We start from the raw sequence: 18,341 nt of genomic DNA on the forward strand, positions 1-18,341 counted from the left end.
TTGGAATGTCATCCTATCCTGCAGTTATGGGTTAGATCCCCAGTCTGGGCGTGCACAGGAGGCAACCAACCGATTGATGTTTCTTTCTCTCTCTCTCTCCCCCCCTTCCTCTCTCTCTCAAATCAATAAACATATCCTCGAAGGAGGATTAACAAGTAGAAATGAAAAAAAAAATAAAAATGGGGAGTGTTAAACAAACTGAATATAACTATCATCTTTTGGGGGGGTCAAATTACTTATGATTTGTATAAACTTAGTGTATAAAGTGCAATACAGGCTAAATGCATTGAGCTTCATCTGACATAAAGTTATAAAATATTAGCTGATTCATTTAAAAATAAATACAATAAAATATAGGAAAATCAATGATGAATTTCACTTTAAACAAGTTAAAGTCAGGTATATAAAGACAGGCTCAATTTTTCTTTAATTTCCCAAATTATCACTTATTTTCTTACTGTGTTTAGTTTTAACAGACTTATTATGCTTGCTCTGGGAAAGCATCTATGATTACAAATATAAAAATACACATCCATAGGTCCTTAAAAATGATTTCAAATACCAAAGTGTCAATGCCAAATTTCTGGTTTTAATAAAGAAAATTCTTAACATTAAATAAACATTGCTTCATTTATAATGCTGATTTTTAAAAGGCATCTGAAAATGAAATGTAGTAAAATTATTGCTTCCAAAGTTAAGCTGGCACAATCTCTTCAAGACAGAATTGAGACAAAAGCAAACTGCATCAAAGCAATTACATAACCATTCTTTATCCCTTCTTTCAACATTTCATACACCTTTACAAATCTATGTATCATTTTGTAGTCTTTATCTTGACAGGGATGTCCTGCTACCTAGATACTTAAATTCTACACATGTCAAAACATATCCTGAGGATATTAGTTTGCTTTAACCACAGGAATGATGTAAATTTAACATGTAAAGCTGTATAATAAATACTTGGCAAACCTTAATGTGAAGTTCTATAGGTATATAATTTTGCTAGATAATATAAAAAATTCACTATGGAAAACCAAAAGTACTTACTTCATTATTTTCTTTTTAAAAAATGCAACATTTATTTCACAATCTCTGGAACGGTAAAACACTTAACTCTTTTTAATATGCAGAATTGAAAGAAGTATTTTAAATGTCAAGATATACATGCTGAAGTTGATTTGGTAGATAAGCACCAAAATCTGAAGGTTACAAAATTTGTTGAACTTATAAGGTGTATTTATTCATGAATTACACTGAAGAAAAAAAGAACCAGTACCACAAACCTCATTAGTATTTACGAAATAGCTGAATAGCTTCCAACTTGGTTTACGGCAAAATGAAAAATACTGCTTTTAGTTTTTTTTGTACAAGTCATTTGAAATTTGGATTCAATTTTAAGTGCTGCCTTTTACTGTGAATGGCAGTTTGAACATTAAATCTGTTTATGTTCCAGTTTAAGACACTTCATACACAATAAGTATTTAATGGCCTAAAAAAATAAAAAAGCTTGAGTCAATTAGTGAACATCTGAAGTCAACACAAACATTAGATCTCTGTATTTTTATCTAGAATTGGGTATAAAGTCATTCTTGTACAAATAAAATTATTTTGTAAATGTTATCAGTCTACTCAGTAATTAGGTTTTTTTTTTTCTAAATATGTCACTATATTTATCTCCTGGAAAAATTGCTATTATGAAATTAAATGAAGTAAATACAAAATTAATCTCTTGGTTTACAAGTCACAATTATTGTGATATTAAAGCATGCCTCTTTCCAAACCATTTTGTCAATGCTTATAACAATTAAATGAGGAAAATATATGCCAGTATTGCTCTACACCGACATGGCTTGGGGAAGGGACTTGGCTCCGTTCCCCAGTTCTGTGGAGTTGCCATCTCTACCCTCACTCTAAATAGCTTATACAAAATCAAGGTATTCACATTGCTAAGACAAAATCCAGCGAGCTATAGTCCGGAAAGCCATCTACATTTATATATTTACTTTTTATTGTGTACATTAAAAAAAGAATTTTATTGTGCTTTTCACATATCTGATACAAGTTTTCCCATCATTTTATGTCTAGGTTTCTTGGGAAGAGAAAGTCTAAGACAAGAGGTACATCAAGAGAGTCAGACTGTAGAGTAACATTACACATACAACTTGCCAAATATCTTTAATTTAAAAGATACTATAATCAAACAAAGTCTCCCTCAAATCCATATTATTCCATGATAGATTTTCACAGCAACCAGTATATATATATCAGTATATTTTTCACAATCTGTTATCAATCAAGTATGCTTTTAGAACAAAAAGGTGTCATTTCCATTAGCAGTCTAAAGATGGTACTATTAGAGAAATGTGCTTAGAAATGGTACAGTGATTCACTCATTACGACAACTATTTACAAAGACATTTATGTACGTTAGCAATAAATAATCCTGATATCAAAAGAGAATGCTCATGCACACACCAAGATGGCTGCATGCTTTTAAAATATGTACAAATGGTTTCTCTGTTGTAGCTTTCTCAGTAAGAGTGAAAGTGCATGTCCTTGAATTTTCTCCATATTAGTCTTGCTTCTGGGGGACACATCCTTCCATTTCTACAACCTCAGGCCAACCTTCATATTTGTTTGTGTCCTTATTGTTCTTTATGTGCTGTTGGAACACAAGCATAGTACACAGTTTAAAAACCTCTGTGGACTGTTTATCAGTAATAACATACTTTAGTGCACTCATTTCAATAACACTCATGTCAACAAGGAGTTTGTATAAATTATTATTCAGATATTACAAGAGCAACCCTTAGGGCATGGCATGTAGTGGCAGACCTTCAAATAACAGCTGGAAGAACTAAACAGTGCAGATGTTTTTCAAAGGATTATTTGTTAGCCAAAGAGTATAGAGTTTACATTCTACTAAATTCTAAAGTATTTCCAAACTTAATGATTATTGTCAAAAGCTCAATTAAAATTTTTAATAACAAATGCTTCCTAAAAGGCTTAAGGTAAAATAATCATAAGCCAATGCACTGTCATGTAGGAAAAAAATTCCCACTCAGAATTTGAATTTTTAAGTTTTGAAATTAAACAGTGCCATGGTTATTTCAAATAACTGATTACCAAGAACTTACAAAAATACGTGAACATATTAAATGTCTGCTTTATCCAAATTTCAAATAACTGAGATTAGAATATATACTGTACACTTCCACACAATTTGCTTTTGCCCATTAATGATGAAAACCTAAGACACTTACCTGTTCAAAAGGGCTTTTTGTCTTAATGCCTTTCCCACCGCAGAAGACCCAGTTGTCTCTAAAACCTAGATTGGTAATAGATGTACTCCCCAATTCAGCAATGAGCCTCCGTGCCTCATCATTGAGTCTTGGAGAAAAAGAACAATACGATACACTTAGTGAACTCGTGTTATCTTAGTGATCCTGATTCAGCTAGGATATTTAACATCTAACAAGAGACAAAATAACAAAATATCAGCCAAGAGAACATAAAAAAGAGTAAGGACACTTTTTAGAATAACAGTCCTATCTGAAGGTTTTTTTTTTTTTAATTTAAGTACAGTTGATATACAATATTATATTAGTTATATTAGTTTCAGATATACAATATAGCAATTCGACATTTTTATACCTTACAATGTGATCACCCATTTGCTCCCACTATTTTCATTCTTTAGTGACAAGACATGACATCTAGCAATTAATTTTATTTCATTAAAAAGTACCTTTTAGATGTCTTTATATCACAATAATAATTAACTTTCATCTATGCCCATCAAGTAAATAAGGGACACTGCAGTTCGTAGATGTTTATCTAGGCTAATCCAAGATCTTAGGAAGCCAGTATCTTTGAAAAATTAAACATCACTTTGAATTTCCACTAAACTCTTTGTAAATTGCATTTGAAGAAAGGTAAATGCTGATAGAAATCTAGGTATTTCTAATTCCATATTTTATTTAAAATAAAATGAACTTTGAGAATATGGATATGTTGTACTTCTGTGATAAGTGCCAAGTGGTTATTTAATAAAAATGAAAATATTAACCACACAGCAGCTAGAAGGAAGGGCAGAGGCAAAAGCCAACTGCCAGGGAAAAAGCTCACTGAAAGATGCCATTAATGAGTATTGTGTAGGTTATTAGGTTATTATCCTAATGTTGAGTGATTTTCAATCTCCACTCTGTCTCAAAGGGAAAAGAAAAGAAATTCAGTGGCACATGCTAGCTGTAGAGCTTAAAAAAAAAAAGCAAGACACCTAATGGCCACCTGTGCAGTAAGTCCTTCATTCACCCAAAAGGTGGCACTATGGTCAATTTGAGAGGTTTGTTCTGTTAAAAATCTAATGTAAGGCAAGTTTTTTTTTGAGGGGGTTCAGGGGGGAGTGCGTAGGTAAATAGTTAGATAATCACTACCTGAAAATAGCATGAGGGCCAGTAAGGAAGGTACTCAGACAGCACCTTTAAGATACTAATAAAAAAACACTAGGTCCAATAGTTCTCATTTAACTAACTTAAACGGGGTTTTACATATATATAGAAATAGAAGACATGTATATATCGTCATAAAACAAGGAAGAGCTACATACATCATTAGACCGCCACGATTTATGCAAACGCCCCAGGGCAGGGGAGCTGTTCACCCACAGCCTGGGCCCTGATGTCCTCCTGGGCGAAGTTCACTAGAATCAGTGACAATATCAGCTGTTGCCCTGGAATGTTTACCCTTTCAGACTCAAATCTACATAAAGATATGCATTTATAACCCAGTGAAATAAAAATAAATGAAATGGCTGTGCCAAACAACCAGGGAGTCCTGGCCTGCTGAAATTTTAACTTTCACATAGAGCCGGGGCACGTGCTCCTGGCTTGCTCCCCAAAGCCAGTCGGGAGCTGTGTTTCCTGTGCCCATCCTTACTTAACATGAACAAGCTATCACTTCTCAGCTGCCAGCTCATGCAATAAACAACTTTTGTTTTAGAGGGGCACTCCCTGAATGTACTGCCTGAACCCTATTTTCTTATTTGCAAGCAGTGTTAGCGTGTCTTGGATCTGGAAGACGGTCAAATTCCACTTTTTAGTTTACCCGATTCTTCTATTTTCTGGCTACTTTCTTAGAACATTTTATTTGCATCATCAGCACTCATAAGTTGAGCTTTGCAGCTGTAACTAGAATAAATAGTATTGAAGGGCAGAGGTTGGGCAGCAGGTTCACTGCAAGGCTTAGTGATGACCTCCTTGCAGAGAGGCCTTGGGGCTTGGTTCAGTTACATCTCAGAAAAATTACAAATTGGCACCTCACAGGCTTTAGGGGTGTTCATAAATATCTGAATGTTAAGCTCACAAATGCTGAGCGATTGCTACGTACACAAACACTGCTCACAAAGTAGATGGTTATCCAAAGGCAGGCCTGGCCTCTGCACAAAGTATGTAATATCTTTCTTAGCTAAGAATTTTATATTGGTTAAGAGATCTATTGAAGGGCAGCCATTGTTACTTCTGAACTTTTGAATTTCAAAAGTGATCATTTTGATCTGTAGAAATAAACTAAGCCAATTTAGCAAGAGATCTAGAAGCAACTTGAAAATTTTGCTTTACATTTTGACTCCACTGATCCTTCCTTACTTTCTCCTGTGAGAACACCCTTAAGCCCGGTACAGAGAGCAGGCAAGGCTGGGGCTTGGCTGGCACCTGGAAACTCAAATTTCAACAGGGCTCCCACCATTCCCAGAAGTGATGAGAATAGTTCACTGTGACTAAACTGTTTTAAAAAAAAGCCAGTTTATTATAAACACCTACTTTTTTTCTGGAAGTCTGGAATTTTGGGATGTGTTGGGCAGGGGGTGCCTAAATGACCAGCTTCCAATAAAAATCCTGGGCACCGAGTCTCTAATAATCTTTCCTAGCAGATAGTTTCACAGTGCTGTCAGTTTGTTGCTAGAGGAATTGAGCACACTCTGTCTGACTCTACTTGGGAGAGGAAACTTGGAAACTTGGGCCTGGGCCCTTCTGGGCTTTACCTCTCTCTGTCCTTGCAGGTACTGCCTTGCCATCCTTTTGCTGTAACAAATTGTAGCCGTATATGTGCAGGTATATATGCTAGGTCTTGAAAGTCCTGACAAATCTTCAATCCTGGTGGTTGTCCTGCGCATTCTTGCCACAGGTCCCTATCTGTGTCTATCTAACTAGTTTATAAGAAGATAATTCTCTCAGTAACTTCCAAACTTTTCTGATCTGTCTACATAGAGTTTGGGGATTTTATTATTCCTTTTTGATATTTTCTATTTAACTAGGTAAAAGAGGACTTCATATTTCAAAAAGAATTTTAATACCACCATGCAACATAGCTAATATTTCAAGCACTGGATAAATACACGTAGGTATCAAAATATCGCACTTTTTAAAAGTCAGAGTAACTAATACAGTTATACACAGCATGAAGCTCAGAGATAAGCTTTTTATTCTATATAGGAACACCATGAGTTTATTAGGTGTGTTTTAATCGTTACCAATGGTCTTAACTAGCTGAATTGTTAAAAATTTATATGAAATAAGTTATTTTAGTTCAGGATTTTCTTTTTAAAAAGATTTTATTTATTTTTAGAGAGAGGGGAAAGGAGGGAGAAAAACATCGATGTGTGGTTGCCCCTCACTGGGGACCTGGCCCACAGTTCAGGCATGTGCCCTGACTGGGAATTGAACTGGCAACACTTTGGTTCGCAGGCCTGCACTTGATTCACTGAGCCATAGCAGCCAGGGCAAGAATTTTCTTTAAAATAAATAGATTAGATAAAAAAATAAAATAAAATAAATAGATTATCCTATGACAAATTATAAAGTAGATAGACAGGAAATCAAGTGTTTCTAGAGAAGATTCTGAAGTTGAGCAGAGGATCAGAAAGAGAAGCTGGGGCGCCTCGGCTCTGCCTGCCCCTCTGCCGGGAGAGGCGACCACCGGACAGCCCGGCAGTCATACCCTCTCTCCGAGCCAAGTACAGAGAACGAGGAGGAGAACTGATATTCTGGGCTCAATTCTGACTAATGGGAAAGAACATGTCAGGAAGCAGAAGTGTCAGGCACTTTGGAAGAAAACCACCACGTTACCTCAGGAGTGTGAAGAATAAGAAGCTCTAGGCATAGGTGACCATAAGCCGAGATTTTAAATTTCATCATGTAACTTGCTACTAATCTCAGGAAAAAGAAGGACAGTTTCTAAATAAGTGCTATCATTAGAGTGATCTCTAATGTGCTCAAACTTAAAAAAAAGAAGTGTGCAAAAATGCAGGGCAAATCCTATTATACTAATGACAACTTTTACTACTACTACCAGGAAAGCCTATAGTGCTTAGAATGCAATGAGACTCATGAAACTCTTAAAGGCCACAGAAAGAACTTCTGCTACTGAGTGTGAATAATGAAGCAACCCACCATTTCACAAGAATGATATGATTTCAAGATCAAAGCATGATCGTCTTTTCCAGAGAGGCAAATGCTCTTTGATCAACACAAAAAGGGAACAGTTGTTCAAGAGTGTCCACACACCCACTCGGAAATAAATTACATCCCCAGGCCCACACACGCCACATACTGTAATTCTAAAGGAACCTGTTAATATAGTTTTCAACGTAATGTCAGTTATTTTAGAAGCATCACAGAAAATGGAGTTGCAAAGACATTAAAAGTTAAATATTCCAGTTTTTTTAAAAGGCAAGGAAAATTTTACAAACAACAGTCCAATAAAACCACTTCCAATTCCTTAGCAAAACTCTTGAATGGCTGACAAGATCATGTGAGCATTAAAAAAAGAAAAGAAAAGAAAGAGAAGGGGTAGTGGGAAGGAATAAAAAGTCAAGTTAACATCATCTCAGCTACTCCAGCTTTTGGAAAGGTTTTTGGGCAGTAGAACAGGGTACTGTAATTAGCACAGCTCATGAATTTCAAAGGAGCATCACACAGTCTCAGAAAATAGCCTCTATGAGTAAACTAAAGACCCAGCAGCTGGAAGGTACGGTTACTAGGGTCCATTGGCAGACATTAGGGTCCAAGCTGTTTGAAAGGCAGTTTCTGCACTTGATTAATAGACACCTCCCTTGCAGGAGGCCTCTAGCAGGGTGGCACACTGCTCTAGGTAAACATTTTTATCAATGACTTAGATTTAGACATAAGAACAACTTTGGAGAGAATACAAAACCTAGTTCATGGAAACCTCATAGGACAAATGTCAGAATCAAGGCCAACTGGGCCAAAAATCGGTAAAATTAAATTTAACAAGGATACATGAATATAAAGTCCTTCATTTAGATGAAATAACATCAAGTTCTAAGTGGGAAGAAAGACCTGACTTGGCAGTGGTTAAAACAGAAAAGTCTAAGATCAAATGAAAAGATCAGAAAATTTAACTTGACCAAAAACTCATGAGCCAAAAATGTGATGTGTTTAAAGAAAACTAATATAATACGGGTCTGCATGAATATTCAAAGAAATGTAATCTCCACAACATGGTAAGCTAGCATCTCCACTGTACCCTGGAGCGGCCAGACCACATCTGGAACACACTGTGCGATTTGGGGCATCATTTTAAGAGACAATAATCAACCCGAGAATCCCCAAGAAATGTAGCCAGGAGGGTAAAATGACCTAGAAAGTTAACAAGACTAAAAGTTAAAAGAGCCTTATGTATTGGGCCTGGAAAAGAGAAAATTAAAAGAGAAATGCCATTTAGCTTCAAATACTCAAATTATCAAATGACTTGGGGGAACATATTTATTGTTTTGTTACGCCATTTATCCAAGCAAAGGACTATCAGGTGGAATTTAGAGGGAAACAACTCTGAGAACATACCATTTACTTCAGAATAGTTTTTGTTTTATTTCAAATAGGAAAATGGCAAAGGTACGGGCGCCATTATCAGGCAAGCAGTTCAGCGGAGGAATTCACAGAGAAGTTCCAAGGGAATCTGGTCTTAAACATCCCTGACTTCAAGACATCATTTATATGTTCACTTAGGCATGATGCTAATAGGTCAGAGGGTACTTTCCAAAAGGAGAAATACAAGAGCAAAATGTAGCTTGCTCACGCAAGCTATTATGCTCCTTATTAAACAAACAAAAAGCAGCTTATTTTAGAGGGGGATGAAGTGGAAAGCAGGCACCATTTGAGACCTGTACTCCCTAAAGTGTTTTTCTTGGATATAGGGGTTTTATTTGTTTTGTTTTTAATATGTGCTTCCTGACTGAAATCAAGAAAACACTGGGATAAACAAAGGTAAAGAGATTTCTTTAGAGCAAAATTTCAGTGCCTTTTATTGTAAACCTCTAAAAAAATGCAAAATGCCAGGCGTCATCCCCAAACTTATATGACCACCAGAGTTTTAAAGGACAGAGGTTTCACTGAATATACCTGGGAAGTGTGTGATGGAGCCCAGTCCCAGCTATTCTGCTGAAGATCTGAGTACAAACCAGGGGCTCACTGTGTGTAGTAGACACTAGGATCAGAAAGGAACAGCTACAGGGAAATGAGTCCTGCTTTCCCTCATCAACATGCATATGAACTCCCGATCTTGGAGAGAGCAGGTACATCCATTCTGTCCTCTCCACTTTCTTTGGGTATAAAGGGGATAACAAACCATTCCCTAGCAGGTAAAATTCAGCACCATCATGTAAGGAAAAGCCATAACACAACAGAGCTTTTCATTCCCTTATAAAGCTGGGTATACCACAACTGATGAGTCCTTTCAAATGTTCAGACACCTGCCAAGATACATGGTAACATCTTGCTATATTTAATAGAGGTAGACGGCCCTTCATTAGGATTGTTTGTCCATTTCCATATAAAGGACATGATGCTTATAGTTTATTTCACCAGTATTTAAAAGGGGGAAGTACTTGATATATAAATGCATGTGTCCCAAACTGAAAATATATCCAACTCGAATCCATTTAAATGCACAGAGGTTGACCAAGTGTAAAGACATCAAAGTTTAGATTTCTGCTTTTGCCTTATAGGTTGAACCCTGGCCTGAGGTTGCTTTTGGTACATGTGATGAATGAACACCAGTAATAGCAGCTAAAGAGATAATATCATCCTTGCCTGAGTTCTTAAGTATGGCTACAATTTATTATTAGCAGAAGAGGAGCAGATCTGATGCATATCAAGTATAGTAATGAAATAACCTAGTGAAAAAAATATGTCTGTTCAGGAAAGTAAGTCTTTTTAAAAAACTTTAAAACTTCAAATTATCTCTGTTAATATCCTCTTCTCTCAGCAAAAGCAAATAGTAAGTTACTTGTTATTGATAAAGAAAGCCTACTATAGTCTATTTAGTTCTATCTACGAAAAATGGCATTGGTCGAATATACCAGTTTTACTTAACTTTTGAACAATACGAGGAGGGACCCAAAAAAACCCGGAATTGTCTTCTGGAGTGTAGGCCCCTTGTAGTACAGGCTTCCCTCACCAGGTGAGTGCTCTAGGAACCCATCTGTATCAGTGTACCAGATGGCGTTGTTGTGAGGGGCTACACTTGGCTTCAGTTGCTTTTTTTTGGAAGACTCTTGCTCCATGTTTCCCCATCTCATGATGGGTGATTTACAAGTGCACATGCCCTGCGCTGAGTGTCCAGAAGTTTTTGACCCAAAAAAGGCATGACCTCCATGCCCCAATCTCCCTATACCCTATCTCTCCCCAACTGACGTTTTATTTTTTGTTTGTTTTCCCTGATGAAAAAAGCCCTCAAAGGGAAACGTTTTGCCAGTGTGGAAGGGGTCAAACAAAAAAACAGCAGAAACATTAAGAGGCATCAAAAGTGACAAGTTCAAAAACTGTTTTTGAGCAGTGGAAGAAAGGTTTCTATAGATGTATTGCATTAGATGGAGAGTATTTTGAATGTGACTAAACTTTTAACACGTAAGGATAAATACACAATTTTCAATAAATAAATTCTGTTTTTCTGTGGTCCTCCCTCATAAGTTTAACACATCTTTAGCTGAACCAGATAAAAGTCACAATGTCAATGAAACTGAAACATTCATAAAATGGCATTGCTTTCTTAAATGAAAACTGGCAATAATGTAGCTACACATTAAATATATGCATACAAAAATCAAAAAGTAGAAAAATATGCCATATTCTTGTATGGAACTTGTAGTCGAAAGCCTTTTCAATTAAAATCTGTAAGAAATGTATTTTTACTCTAATAAATGCCATCCAAAAAAGTATCATAGTAAAGGTTTTTGAGAAAAAAGACTATAAAATGGGAGTTGGCCCCACCAGAAAGGTATCAAGTATACTTATTTTTATAAAATAGTTACTAAACAATTGATGGTATCTTAATCAAAGCAAGAGTAAATAGATGAACAGAACTTCCAGAAACAAAGTCAAATTTACATTTGAAACAGCATCACAACCCCGGGCCAGATTCCCATGGAATCTCTGTGAATACCTCTGCTGAACAGGCATTCTAAGTTACTGTTGAAAAGTTAGTTACAAGGAGATTTTTGAAAACACATAAAAACAGTGAAATCACTGAAAGCGAAAAATCTACTCAATATCAAATCTGGAGATGAAAAAAATGCTTCTCAAATATTGTATTAAAGTAGAAAAACTAAAAAGGAAAATCCAGACTTCACTACGTAAGAATTGTCTAAACTTCTAAAAGTCAAAACAACATAAATTAATATAATTAACAGCAAATAATGTGCAAAATACATTTTAATATGAGAAATGGTTAATACTCTTAATATAGAAAAGGCTCTTAAAAGCAATGAGAATCAACCTGAATGGTCAAAAAACTATTTATAAGATAAAGACATAAAAACACTTATGAAAAAAATCTCACCAATAGCCAAAGGCATCTTAAAACAAGATTCCTTTTTAAAACTTCTATAACTGGAAATTTTTTAAAATTAACAGTGTCATGGAACTTCTGAGAGACATACAAAATTGGTCTGAATTATAAAAATCCTTTTTAAAATTGTGCTCATCCTTTAATTCAACAACCTTACTTCAAAAAAATTTGTCTTAAGGAAATATAGATTGTTCAAAAATGTTTAAGACTATATTTTTGCTGAACATAAAATTTGGAAAGAGCCTAAAAGTTCAGCAGTGGTATTTTATTAAAGGCATTTTAAATCATGACATGTTTAAAATCTATACTAAGCATTTCAAAAAAAAAATTGCTACCATTCCAAATGTTTAAGATAAAGAGACTATGTGCATTAAAAAAATCTGGGGGTGGACATTAAAATATTACCAACAATTATCTTTGAGTGGTGAGATGAACTGTATATTGTTTTCTTCTTTGTGCTTTTCTGTATTTTCCAAATTTTTATAACATTGCTTATACAATTTTAAGTAAAAAGTTACAAATTACCATCTATTGTACTTTATGAAAAATAATATCGCAATCACTCTTTCACAGTCCAACTTCTAGGCATTTCCCCTACGGACATAATTAAAGGTGAAAAAAATTATGTAAAAGGGTATTTATCACATTATTTATAATACAAAAACACGTGGCAATAACAGGAAACTTTTAAATAAAGGTGGGTCGAATGTGGATGAGCCATAATAAAATGCTATCAAAAAATATTAACATCAGTGAAAACACTCTACAGTTCTTAAAAAACACAAAATAAAAGAGCAGGACAAACTTTATGGGCATGATTCTCTTTTCACAACAACATATGCATAATGAATATATAGAAAGATAGAAACAAACTACAAAAACGTTAATAGTGTTTATCTGGAACTCCGTTCTATTTTAGAAATTTCTTTCAATGAAAATGTATTATTTTCATAGATAAATTATAGCTCAACAAAGTTGTACAGCCTTTTAAGTTTACATACTTGGTTGCTCCATCATCATATGTTGCCATTAAGACTATTGTTCCATCCTGTATGGATTTCAGAAACTCAATCAATGGGGCCACATCTGAAGAAAAAGATTGAAGTTTTTGTATTAATGACTGAGTAACCATCATGATAATCTGTAAAGTTAATAATATATTACATTTGTAAATTAATAAGGTCTAAGGTAAAGTAGCCAAAAGAGATAAATCTTATGAACATGTTAAAAAATTAAGTTTGTTTCTTAATATAATGCCACCATCAACTTAAAATTTCCCATCCTGATTCATCATGTATGTCTTTTGTACAGATATTCCAGGGGCTCAACGAAAACCTCACAGGAAAGTGATGGTAAAGCATTATTTATGATTTAAAGTAAGAAACTCGGGAAGCAGGAGAAACGTTCATGGACTCCCTCAGTGCGTGTAAATTTGTTTGTATGGGTACTTTTCTAAAAAGACAATATATAAATTTTATCCAATTCACAAAAGGACCTATAATTTTAAAAAATTATATAAATATGTATACTGATTTAAGGGATCTTCTGGGCATAACTACTTATTATAAACTAAGGGAAAGAATGTGGGTTAGTTCATCACTAAAGGGCAAGCTAATTATTGCAAATCTTACAGTCATTACCTGCTTTATCTAGTATATCAAGGTTCAGAATAAACCACCTCAGTGACTACAAACTGTTAGTTCTGAGAGTTAGACCAGACACTACAAATCATTTTATATCTAGAACAGCCCCCAAAACTAACATCACATTAAAACTGGGTTACTTCAAATTTACCCACTTTCTTTCCATAGCAAAGACTCTAAAGATTTTTCTTTAGCTGATTGTATTTTATAATATCATGTTTGATTCAGAAAATATGTAACAGTGGCTAACAAATCATTTCCATTTAAGTGCAAAGATGGCAGTGAACTGCACCTCTTTCTTAACTAGAGTAGCAGTTTCAGCAGTGATGAATGAATCTACCTGCGATGAATTACCAGAGCTTCTGGTTACACGGCTGACTGCAACAACATTTTGTTAAAGTATGCCCATGAAATAACTCATGGTAAGACCCATTATACGTTAGAATCTAACGTCAATGGTAGCATTTTAAGTTTACACAGTTTTGACAGCTATGAAAAGTTCACCTGATCTCATTTAAAAATAAATAACTTGTGGCATCTTGTTAAAGCTAAAGAAACATTAGAAAAGCTGAATTGTCTGAAAAGTCTTAAAACACATTTTAGGAAGCCTATGGCTATTGGCTTCTAGGCAGCATGTTAAGGCGATGGGGAGGTGCAGAAGAGCAGCCTCATGCTGATAAATTTACCAAACTAACAACGTAGAGGAGAATCAAAAGATAAACCAGTGCTGATTCTCCTCCAAAGGGAGACATCCCCGTTTTTTTTTTGTGCAGGAGCGGGGTTGGGGAGGACAGGCAGCAGCATTCTTCATCAAGGTGCGAGTTCCTTGTCTCTGTATGTGGTTGTGACCTCCACCTGCTCCTTCAGAGCTTCCAAATACAAAGGATATCTATCCAATGAATTAGAAAGAAAATTCTATTCTTTCTCTCAGATAGGCACCTACTATAATAATACACCTGCTTATGATTTATTTTTCAGATGAAAAGTTGTATGTAAAGAAATCAATTTAGTTCAAAATGGTTGATTACACACATCTCCAAATTACTTATTCTTTTTTTACAACTTCAAACAAAAACCTAAAGGAGACCAAAGCTTTGAAGTAGTTGTCCTGCAGAAAAGAGAACTCAGATTTTTTAAATTCTCAAGTTCCGTATCATTATTCTTAATTATACACCACAAATAATTTTTATAAAAAAACTATATGCAATATGACTGATCACTTAAATATAGCTCGACATTTAATGAAAGAGAAACAAAATGAACACAAAAATGATGCCATTAGGCTCTCATTACTGGGCTACAGTACACTGAGGTGATTAAAAAGTCAGTGCTAGCAACAGAACAGTTACTTGCTACTCAAACTTACCTCCTCCCCACATGTCAAAATACTTAGTGTCTAATACTTCTCCTGTTTTTCCTAAAAGAGATTGAATTCATATCAAATTAGGCAAGTGAAATATACTCTATGCTGTGTAAAACAAATATTTTTAGTCAATGGCTGATATAAATTATCTTGAGAGACTTGAAACCTGAACTTGAGCATCTGAAGTATGTGTTTCTAAAGGGTAATTTTTGGATAGGATTTTCTCACTAGTTTTGTAAGCCAAAGAGCAGTAAACAGAATTCTCAACGACTGCAGACAATTCCAATGCACAGTTAGGTATTTCAGACATACTTTTCTAAAATTTACATTTATTTCCCTTTTAAAATATATTATTTAAAATTAACAAATAAATAGACAAATAGGTATGAAGCTTTTACCAAAGAAATTGAAGAAAGCAGAAACACAAAATTTTGCCTCTCGTTGTGAAAGAATTAGAAAACATTTGCCTACACTATGGACTAGGTAAGGTAGCTGTGGTTTTAACCACCTTATGTAGCTTTACAGGTTCATTATTTTAGCAGAAAGAGAAGATCAGCATGCAGGTAGGCTTCACTTCATGGGTTTATATTTTCAGGTTTGATTCAGGGTTCATAAACTTATTTACTATAATGAACTTGTCAGAAGAATGTGGACAAATATTGAAAAATTACAATTAATTCTTACTTTTCATTCCTCCCTTACCCCATCCAATAGTCCATCACCCTTTGTCCTTGACACTTCTCATTCCTGTCAATTTATCTTCATATGTTAGGATTCTAACATTTGCAGCAAGAAGTAGCAGATTTAATGTTAGATGGGTTTTATCCTGACAATCCCACGGGAAGTTCTTCACACACTGCCACAGGAGTGGGATGCTTCAAAGAAAGCATGTCATAAATCCTCAGACATGACGTCTCCACCAAGAGCTGGATTTTTTTTAGGGTACAGGCAAGAGCGTGGGATAGGGCTTGAGTGTCGAGAGTGGCACTTTCAGATCTGATCCCTTGATATGAGAGTGTATTTTACTTTGGAGCATATGAATATCCACCGAATACATCCGTAAGCTAAAATAATTATTCTTACCATTCACCAAGGCAACATTGATCCCTCTTCCAACATTATTCTTAACACCGCTCATTAAACTGAAGGGAAAACATTAAGACAAACTTAGAATTAGATATTGCACAAACAGATATCAAAGAAAAAACACCTTCCAAGAAAATAAATGGTTTGGGATATTATGTATGTTCAATTGTTTAGTACTGCAGAGAAGATGGAAAGATCTCTACTGAGTCAGAGAAAAGAGCCTAATAATAACTTTAAAGCAATGTCCTTAAATAAGATTTCACAATGTCCTTAAATACACACTTCACAAATAGAAATATATATCTACAAGAATTAGGGCAAAATAGTAGGATTCTTTCTTGTTGCTCTGCATCAGATTATGAAAATACCATTTTAGAAAATCCTTAGAACATGGACATTATGCACATATTCTATACCATCCTTCTGCACTTTCTACAATTTCAAATGCGACATGAAAACAGAAGGGAGACACTTTCCAAATTTTCCACAATCTGAGAACAAGAAGAGTAGGGGAACACTCTTCCATGAGTGCAGTTTCCCAATACTCAGAAGTAATACTGTAATCACATAATGGTTGCATCTAACCAATGATCACTGTGTCACACCTGAGGGAATCGCAGACACAGCAGCTCTCAGACGGTCACATACAGACAGTGACACTGAGACATTAGTGAAGGCATTAGTGAAGCATCTGCTTGACACCAGTTTGATCTGTTCAATGGGAGTTATTACACTAAAATCGTGGGTACCTTTAAAAAATTAATAGTGATACTCTCAGTAGTGTGCTATTCAATGTTGAACAACTAGTTTGAGGTCCAGTCTGGGGAGAGAGTATACAAGTGTGAATACAGACATGTGTATCCAGATATTTATACTTCTATACATACACATACAGGTATATGTATTTACTGTGAATTTTACAGATATACAGTATGTGGAGCACATAATTTCACAAATAATAAAATCTATAATGCTTGATTGTAAATTCCTCAGAGCCAATTGAGTCTCACTGAATGTGCTAGCTGATTTTCTTAGAACTTGTATCTGTAGTTAACCTATGGTTGCAACTGATGAACAAATGTAGTACTAACTCTCAAAACCCAGCAGCAAAAAACCAAACAATCTGAACGAAATGGAAAAGCAACATGAATAATAATTTCACTGAAAAGGATATACAGGTGGCAAAAAAATCCTCCTCAAAACCCCAAAACCCAAATCATTAAAAGATGTTCAACATTACTAACTATAAGTAAAAAAATAATAATAAAGATATCACACTACACCCCTATTAGAACAGCTAAAATAAAATAGTGACAATACCAAATGCTGGCAAGTATACAAAGAAACTGAATTTCTCAAATGTGCTGGTGGGAATATAAAATGGTGCATTCATTCTGGAAAATATTTGGCAATTCCTTACAAAATCAAACACACAACCCAGGATTCCTGGGCACTTTATGGCAGAGAAGTAAAAGTGGATGTCCACATAACAACCTGTACGTAACTTTTCACAGTAGCTTTACTGATAACAGTCAAACACTGGAAATAACTGAAACTGTTTGGCTGAAGACAACAGGTGTTGGATAAACCAATTGCAGTATATCCACACCAAACGATAATGCTCAGCAGTAAAAAAGGGAGGGAGCAGATTATTAATGTGCACCAGTATTTCAAGAGCATTATGCCAAGTGAAAAAAAAGCCAATCTCAATTGTCACACACTGTATGATTCTATCTCTATGACATCCTTAAAACATAATAATAATAGAAATGATAAACAGATTAGTGGTTGCCAGGGGTCAGTGATGGTAGGGGTGACTTATAACAGGGTAACAAGAAAGAGATCTTTGTGGTGATGAAATATTTCTGTATCCTAATTGCTGAGTTCATTACACAGATCTACACGTATGATAAAATGGCACAGAACTAAACACACACATTGCATCAATACCCATTTGTTGGTGCTAATATTGTATTATAATTACATAAGAAAGAACTGGGTGAAGAGTATGCTGGATCTTTCTGCATCATTTTTCCAGCTGCTTGTGATTTCCATAATTATTTCAAAATAAAAAGTTAAAAAATACTCTACTATCATGTCCATTTAAAAAAGTATTAAGAAACAAAAAAAGTATAAAAATTTGATTTTTAAAAGCTTAGTAGCATTTACCTATTTATCTACCTATGCTGGTTGCCTATCTGCCTTCAAAATTTCACTTGTAATTTTCTAAAATGTACACGTAATAAAGCACAGAACTTTTTATGTATGTGCAAGACTACTTCTGAGGTGGGTCAAATGATTCTGCTACACAAAAGACAAAGGAAGTTTCAAAATGCTTTTGTTCTGCTCCTTTCACAAATATATAAGTGAACACTATTATTAAT

General features: G+C 34.9%; 1 protein-coding gene across 1 annotated transcript in view; it reads right to left on the reverse strand.

The window, feature by feature from the left end:
• Positions 1 to 589: 589 nt before the first annotated feature.
• Positions 590 to 18,341, reverse strand: part of FAM3C (FAM3 metabolism regulating signaling molecule C) — a 52,809-nt gene continuing 35,057 nt past the window's right edge. Inside the window, exons 6-10 of the mRNA XM_054564545.1 lie at positions 15,955 to 16,013; positions 14,875 to 14,925; positions 12,867 to 12,951; positions 3,264 to 3,390; positions 590 to 2,662 (exon numbers count right to left, since the gene is read on the reverse strand). Of these exons, the coding sequence (XP_054420520.1) occupies positions 2,573 to 2,662; positions 3,264 to 3,390; positions 12,867 to 12,951; positions 14,875 to 14,925; positions 15,955 to 16,013 (412 nt within the window). The 3' untranslated portion in view covers positions 590 to 2,572. The remainder of the gene's footprint in view (positions 2,663 to 3,263; positions 3,391 to 12,866; positions 12,952 to 14,874; positions 14,926 to 15,954; positions 16,014 to 18,341) is intronic.

The sequence above is a fragment of the Pteronotus mesoamericanus genome, unplaced genomic scaffold (assembly GCF_021234165.1).
Source record: "Pteronotus mesoamericanus isolate MK-2021 breed Mesoamerican mustached bat unplaced genomic scaffold, CSHL_Meso_final scaffold_85, whole genome shotgun sequence".
Classification (NCBI taxonomy): Eukaryota; Metazoa; Chordata; class Mammalia; order Chiroptera; family Mormoopidae; genus Pteronotus; species Pteronotus mesoamericanus.